The sequence below is a fragment of the Nelumbo lutea genome, chromosome 1 (assembly GCF_056320005.1).
Source record: "Nelumbo lutea isolate HS-2025 chromosome 1, American lotus-T2T, whole genome shotgun sequence".
NCBI classification, from domain to species: Eukaryota; Viridiplantae; Streptophyta; class Magnoliopsida; order Proteales; family Nelumbonaceae; genus Nelumbo; species Nelumbo lutea.
In genome coordinates this window covers 216,660,843-216,668,076 of record NC_142684.1, presented here as the reverse complement: position 1 = coordinate 216,668,076, position 7,234 = coordinate 216,660,843, and the positions used below count along the sequence as shown (strand labels likewise).

Genomic DNA, 7,234 nt, shown 5'->3' with positions numbered 1-7,234 from the left:
AGTCCATCAGCTTTTCATTACTAGTAGTAAGTTCTGTTTGACTCCAACAAAAAACAAAACATACCTCACTCGCTTTAATCAAAATGTGAAAATAAAAGCAACTGGGTAGGTACTAGCAAGATGAACAAACCTAAGGCAACCCGGGGTTTAATAACTGCATGGAGGCCAGGTCAATTGACATCTTGGAGTTGTGACAGAATTCTTTTTCACATACACTTGCAAATAAACTATAAAGCAACGAACAGTGAGGAAATCAAACAGTTTCTTAACAGTGGAAGCTCACACCACTGTACTGTACCCCCTGAATTGCATTAGTCCGGATTTGATAATGTCGTTTCTCGTTAATCCCGTTTTCTTAATTAAGCTTTGCCATGTCCATTTGCTCTATTTAAATGGTCTTGGATCAAATCACTATTTGCTAAATTGATGCTTTCAACGGTCTAATTAAACATCTATCCCACCCCACCCCTTAATATTTTCGAAAGCAACACACAACTTTTGTCTCCTTCTGAGTTCTGTCCTGTGATATTTTTAATATTCATATACCCCCTGGACATCGGTGACTTTAATATACATTGATGCTCTTTAGGACTTGGGCCGTAGAGCTCTCTTTGCTGCAATGGGTAACTGCTCTCTCAAAGGAGTGGTGGCTGGAAAAGGTAACGATGTTATCCGAATAATGACGGATTCCGGCGGGATAATGGAGATGGAAGGGCCCGTACTAGTTCGAACTGTAATTAGCGATTATCCCGGGTATGGCATTTTCCGTCAGGGTCACATATCATCGCCGTTGCTCCATCTTGATCTGCTTGTTAATGGCCAGTTATACTATCTTCTTCCCCTGAGGGAGACGAGGGCTCCAAGCAGTAAGATCACTAAGGAATTAGACTCCGGGTTGACCAACAGAGTTTCTTCATTAAGGTTATCGTCGGGTACGGTTTCTGATCTAGTGATGAACTCGACAACAACGGAACCAGCTCTTGAAGTTTTGCCTTCCCCCGGCAAGGGCGTATGGAAAGTGAAATTGGTAATTGATACCAAACAGTTAGAGGAAATATTGTCTGAACAGGTGAACACAGAGGCCTTGATTGAGAAGATGAGGACGGTTGCAAGCTCCGCCAACGCCACACCAAAGCGAACCAAGAGCTCTTGGAGGAGACCCACCTTCTCCGGTGTTTGTAGGATGCCTCCTGAGGACCTCAAATAGAATCCAGAATGTATACCTCCACTCCAGTACTACTCCAGACCAATTGTTGCTTGTTGGATTATGGACATCCCATCGAGTTCATATTTAGTTTTCTGGTATTTCCTAAACCAATTTTCTCTGTTTCCTGGATAGTCCATAGATAGAATATAAAAAACTCTTCGTTTTCTAGATCATTGTATTCTTGCTACGTGTTGGAAACGATGAGCAGTTCGTTTTTTTTTTCTTTTTCTCTTTTTTTTTTTTTTTTTGTCTGTGTAGATTTGTAGTCTCTTTAGCTCGTTTTACCGAAATAGTACTCTGCACTTTTACCAGTAACCAGTTTGGGTAATCACCTACTATCAATAACAGATGCTACGACTCCTTTAATCGAGCAACTGTAGACTCGACCCACCAATCTGTCCAGGTTTTCTTAGCCCAGTTCCATACCTATTTATGAGAGGTGGGCCTCTGGTACCCGGGGACCAGTACTACCCACATGCACCCCTAGTAAATCATGTTGATAGATAGGCTCTTCAAAAGTACAAACCGCTTCAGATTATCAGAATTTGTTTCTAGCGCAAATTGAAGAAGTTTATCACCTTGCACGTGTACAGTATGGATTAATCCTTAAAAAAAGCTACAATTTGAAGGAAACATCAAACATGTGAGAAACAAGAAATAACCTATTTTACTGTGAAGTTCATTTTCCGGATAATTAGGCTTTGTTTGCCGTGTTTTTCTGTAAGGTCTTTCGGCTGCTTACAAGTCGGAAAGATCGAAAATTGGTCTATTCTCATTTGGCATGCGAAGATTTCGTCACTAAAACATGGGGAATCAAAAAGACGCAGGAAACGTATTTTGGGCTGATTTCGGGAAGTTCCAAATGAACCTTTCCGCATCTTCCGTATTTTAATCTCACGTGAAGACTCAAAACGACACATAAAAATATATACATCTACCAAACGGCCTTTACGCTGCCCAGATCTTATATCAAAAATTCAATACATCTATTAACTATCACAGCTATGATAAGATCTTAAAAAAAAATTGCCAAACGGACCCTTAATAGATGGAAGAAAAACGTCTAACCAGAAACCAGCAGAATCAGCTTTTTTTTTTTTGGTATTGATTACTCGCCTTTCGCCCGATAGGGCCGTAATTTAATGTTTATGGCATAATAGGGCAAACTTTATATAGCAACATTACACTATCAAAGGTGGATTTAGCTGCGTCTGGGGCTTACCCAGTTGGGTGCCAACCGAGCCACCACTTCGTGCCCAGAAAGAGTGATCAGTCGTTAATTAGAAAGCCGAAAAGGTGCCCAGCAAAACGTTAGAATGGCCGCTACGGGCTGTCAATGATCAGAGAGAGTATTAGAGCGTGGAATGGAGTGCTTTCTTGTCATCGATAGCCTCCCCCTCGAGCCTTCTCTCGATCAACGTTTTAAGGGATGTTTGGTTTACGGTTTCCTTTTATTTAAAAAAACTAGTGGAATGTCCTGTGTTTAAAATTGATGATGATGTTTGATTATGCTTTTATATATATGATATAGATTTATAATTTATGTTATTTTCTTCAATTTTTATAATTTTTTATTTTTTTATGTATTTCTTTGTTTTTTACAATTTATATTATTTTCTTCATTTTGTGTTTTTTTTATAATTATTTTGTAATAACATATATATATATATATAAGAAAGTTGAGGGTAAAGTTGGAAAGTAAAATTAGAGTGTTTTGACCAAACCAATTGCACCATTCTCATTTTTTAGTACGATATATAAGTTTCCCTGATTTTCTACATTTTTTTTGTAAATTTTCAATGTATTTCTTTGTTTTTTGTAATTTATATTGTTTTCTTTATTTTATCTTTTTCATAATTATTTTGTAGTGACAATATATATAATGGGAAAAATAAAAAGTTGAGGGTAAAGTTGGAAAGTAAAATCAGGGTGTTTTGACCAAACCAATTGCAACATTCTCATTTTAAAAGAGAAAACTGGGGTTTTAGAATTTATTTCTTCACTTCATGTGTGAATGATAATATTTGGCCTTTTGCCTCATGTCGCTCTACTCGTCGATGGAGGGGTCGTTATTTGCATATCTAACAGAGAGCGTTTGAATATAGGTTGATCTTGATTCATTTATATTCGGATTCGAATTGAACATCCATCCGATTTTTGTAAAAGAGTCCGGATCTCCTACCAACAAAAGCGCACTCCAAATCCCTACAACCCAACCAAGTATCAAACCCCTACGATATTACGTTGGTAGGGTGTTAGATTATTGGTTTAGCTTGATGATTGTCGAGAAAAAACACCCTAAAACAAATCAATATAAGAACTTGAAAACATTTCCCGATCCAATGCAACTTATTATGTTAATGAAGACAATTGAAATAGAGGGGAAATGGGAAAAATACCTAAAAAAATAGGGAGAAAAAAAAAGCCTTCATTTAATCATCTAATTGATTGTTAAGTGATGAAAATAGAGAGGTTGAAAAAATTCATTCCTCCCTTCAATTTGAATTCATGGGTTATGGGCAAACCATCTGATACTTGACACATGTTGGCTCTAATCAATGAAGATGTTCGTCAAGTAGAGCTGACAGAAATAGGCCTGTCAATGATACTCGAAAATCCAAGGCCCAATTCAACATTCAATTTGACTATCTTGGATTCAGATTACGTGTTTATGTAATCGGATCAAATTTGGATGTTACAATCTACATCCATTTAATAATCAGATCGGACTTGGATTTGACCCAATATGATTATATTATAATATTTATTAATTTTAATGTATAAATTCTATATAATTATATTAAAATTTATAAAAATATATTTTAAATATTATATTATATATGAATTTATATATAATAAATTTAGTATGTTATATTTATATTAATTTATTATATATAAAAGTTGAAAAATAAATTAACTTTTAATTTTACTAGTATTTTAGAGAATTTAATGTGGAGTAGGAATAAATCTGAATCCGATAAGAGTTTGTTAGGATTTGAATTCGAATCTGAGTCTTTAAATCCAATCGAATTTCAGATCAAATTTGAATGTATGTTCTTAATATTCGAATCGGATGCGAATTTTGCTACATCCAATTAGAATTTGATCCATTTGCAGCCCTATTGGGGAGAAGATTAGATAAGGCCTGATGAAGGGTGAGTTAGCCCAACCTCGTAATAGAGGGACACGTGGACACGACTTGACTAATAGGTGACAGCTCAGCCTAACACGACCAGTCCGCAGCAGATTGAGCTCAGGTACCCAACTACCCCAGGCTAAAGTGACCTCGGGACGAGGTCACCACGAGGCGAGAATGCCTCGGTACCAGATCGCAACAAGAACACCTTGATGCCAAGGCACTTTGGCACTCAATCCGGTTCGGGACTTAAAGACATCAACTCGGGGATACCGACATGCCACTACGTGGTGACCCCTCGAGAACCACTCCGACGGATCCCAGGCCTCACGGGATCACGTCTTGTAGATAGTGTTATTTCCCCACTCAATTCGGGCGGAACTGATGGACCTTATCAGTTGGCAGTGTTATCCCCCAATTAACGCGGAAATGGATCCTATCATGACGAAGATGCTGGAATCGATCCGCAAAACCTGCGAGGACTCAACTATATAAAGGCTCCAACCCCGAGGGCACAAGGTACACGTGATTTTCCTGCTCTCTAGCTCTCTACTTTCTAAAGCAATTCTTAGCTCGCTATTAGTTTACTGACTTAAGCATCGGAGTGACCTCGCCGGGCTAGCAACCCTGGGTTCTCTGAAATTCTTGCAAATTCAGTCTGTCGTCCGTATGAAAGCCAGCTCACCTCCAGCAGGGAGCAATTAAATCGCGCAACATCATTTGGTATCGTCTGTGGGAAACGCTACAGAAAAGCCTTTTCCACCAACAACAACAACAATGGCATCTTCCAGCAACACCGGACAAAACAATGAAGCAAACGTCTCCGGGGGCAGTCCCAAATCCCATCTATTTGCAAAGGTCAGTTCACCATACCGCTTACCGCGGTTGGGGTCCCAACGCTGACCATGCCCTAAGCGACCACTCAAGTAAACGCACCACTCCCTCCTTTAGTCGGCGCGACATTCACTGAACCAAGCTGTGGTTCCCCCTGGAGTCAGGCAATCCCAGCTTGACGACCTGGTACACTGCGTTCGGGCCATTCAGGTCCAGATGCAAAAAGGTCCAGCAATTTCAGCATTATCAACAACAAGTCCTTCATCACTTTTACTAGCAACAATACCAGCAGCAGTTCCCTCTGCTACAGTAGAATCTGCAGCCAGTTCCACCTCGGCACCCTACAGCGTAGCAGAATCAACTCTGTCGTCGTCAACAGAATTGCTCTCCTCGCCGAGATGAGACATCCCAAGTCCCACTTCCTCTTGGGAGTCAGGTCTCATCTCGTAGCAAGAGGGACAGACAAGTCACCCCACCTGCCTCTCAGGGCAACTTGAACAGATTGGGAGATACTCAGTCCGCCAGGGCCACGTTACCTCAGCCTTCTCATCAAGAAGGCTCACTCGCAGGCAACCGGTTTGGGCCCTTGGCCGTGGACTCAAAACAAGGCCCATCCATCCATGGTAGCTAGGCTCAGCACCTAGAGCTACTCGGCGCCAGAATGGTACCAGATCATACGGAAGTCAGCAACACCAATGGGAGCCAGTTAAGAAGCAACAACAAAAGCATCGCAAGGCACAACGAACTACAACTCGTAGCCAGCTCGCCATTCCCAGCCAACCAGAGCAAGTGAAAGGTAAAGAGGAGGCGAGCTCAACAGCCACAAAGACTGCTCCTCTCCTGTCTGGGTCGTCTCTTCTATCCTCCGAGCTCCTAGCGGCCTCAATGCCAAAAGATTTTAAAATGCCGCCTCTGGACAAGTACGATGGATCCTTCGACCCAAATGATCATGTAGACTTCTTCCATTCCCATATGCACTTATCTAGGCTGACGAGTCCTGCATGTGCATAGCCTTCTCCACAATGTTTAAAGGAGTAGCTCGCACATGGTACAGGATCCTCGAACCAGGGATGATCAGAAGTTGGGTGCAGTTCGTGGAATTATTCACCTTGCACTTCATCACTAGCAAGAAGTGTCTGATGTCCCAAGAAAGCCTCCTAAACATAGTTCAGAGAGAAGGGGAATCAATTAGAAGCTATATCAAATGCTTCAACCACACCTGCTTGTAGATCCCCAATCTAGACCCAGCAGTGAGGCTCACAGTGGCAAGGAAAGGTATAACACAGAGAATTCAAGGAAATGTGGTGGCCAATAAGCCGAAGGACATCACAAATTTCCTCAAGCTCGTCGATCAGTTCATTGGGACTGAGGAAGAAATGAACCAAAAGACCGAGAATCCAGCAGAAAAGAGGAAAAGAGAAAGTGACAGTGCAGGGAACGGTGGCAGCAAGCAAAGAAAGAGCAAGTCCCTGACTAGGGGAGGAAACAAGTCCGGGAGCCGATCTCCTTCACAAACTCACAAGTCAGGTCGGCATTCCCAAACTTCGCTAGTTGAACGGACAAGCTACACACCTCTCAACACAAAGTGAGGAGAAATCCTTATGGCAATCAAGGACTCCTACGTCTAGTGCCCACCTCGGTTGAGGGGGGACCCCGCCACCAGAAACAGGAATGTATGAAAATTGTAGAAACCTCCGCGATGAGATCGAAGAGCTCATCGTCATGGATATCTGAAAAAATTCATACAAAAGGAAAATAAAAACCAAGCAAATCGGTAGGAGAAGCAAAGAAGAAATGCTCTCGAGTCCAGTAGCAGGCAGAATGAGCAGCCGCAGAGGCAGTTACCAGAAGAAAGGCCAATCCGCGGAGAATCAACATGATTACTGGTGGGTCTATCATCGCGGGTTGCACCTCAGCGGCAAGTAAAAATTCAGCTCGCGAACTAGAGCTGGAAGAGTAGAATCCACTGAAGCGACCTAGGCTCGAAGATCCCATTTACTTCACAGAAGATGATGCACGTGGGATCCAGTACCCCCACGACGATGCCCTGGTTATAA

General features: G+C 41.6%; 1 protein-coding gene across 1 annotated transcript; it reads left to right on the top strand.

Annotated features, from left to right (window-relative positions):
• Window positions 1-619: 619 nt before the first annotated feature.
• LOC148880982 (uncharacterized) lies at window positions 620-1,207 on the top strand. Its single transcript, XM_088977756.1, has one exon. The coding sequence runs from the start codon at window positions 620-622 to the stop codon at window positions 1,205-1,207; it is 588 nt and encodes a 195-aa protein (XP_088833882.1).
• The last annotated feature ends 6,027 nt before the right edge of the window (window positions 1,208-7,234 follow it).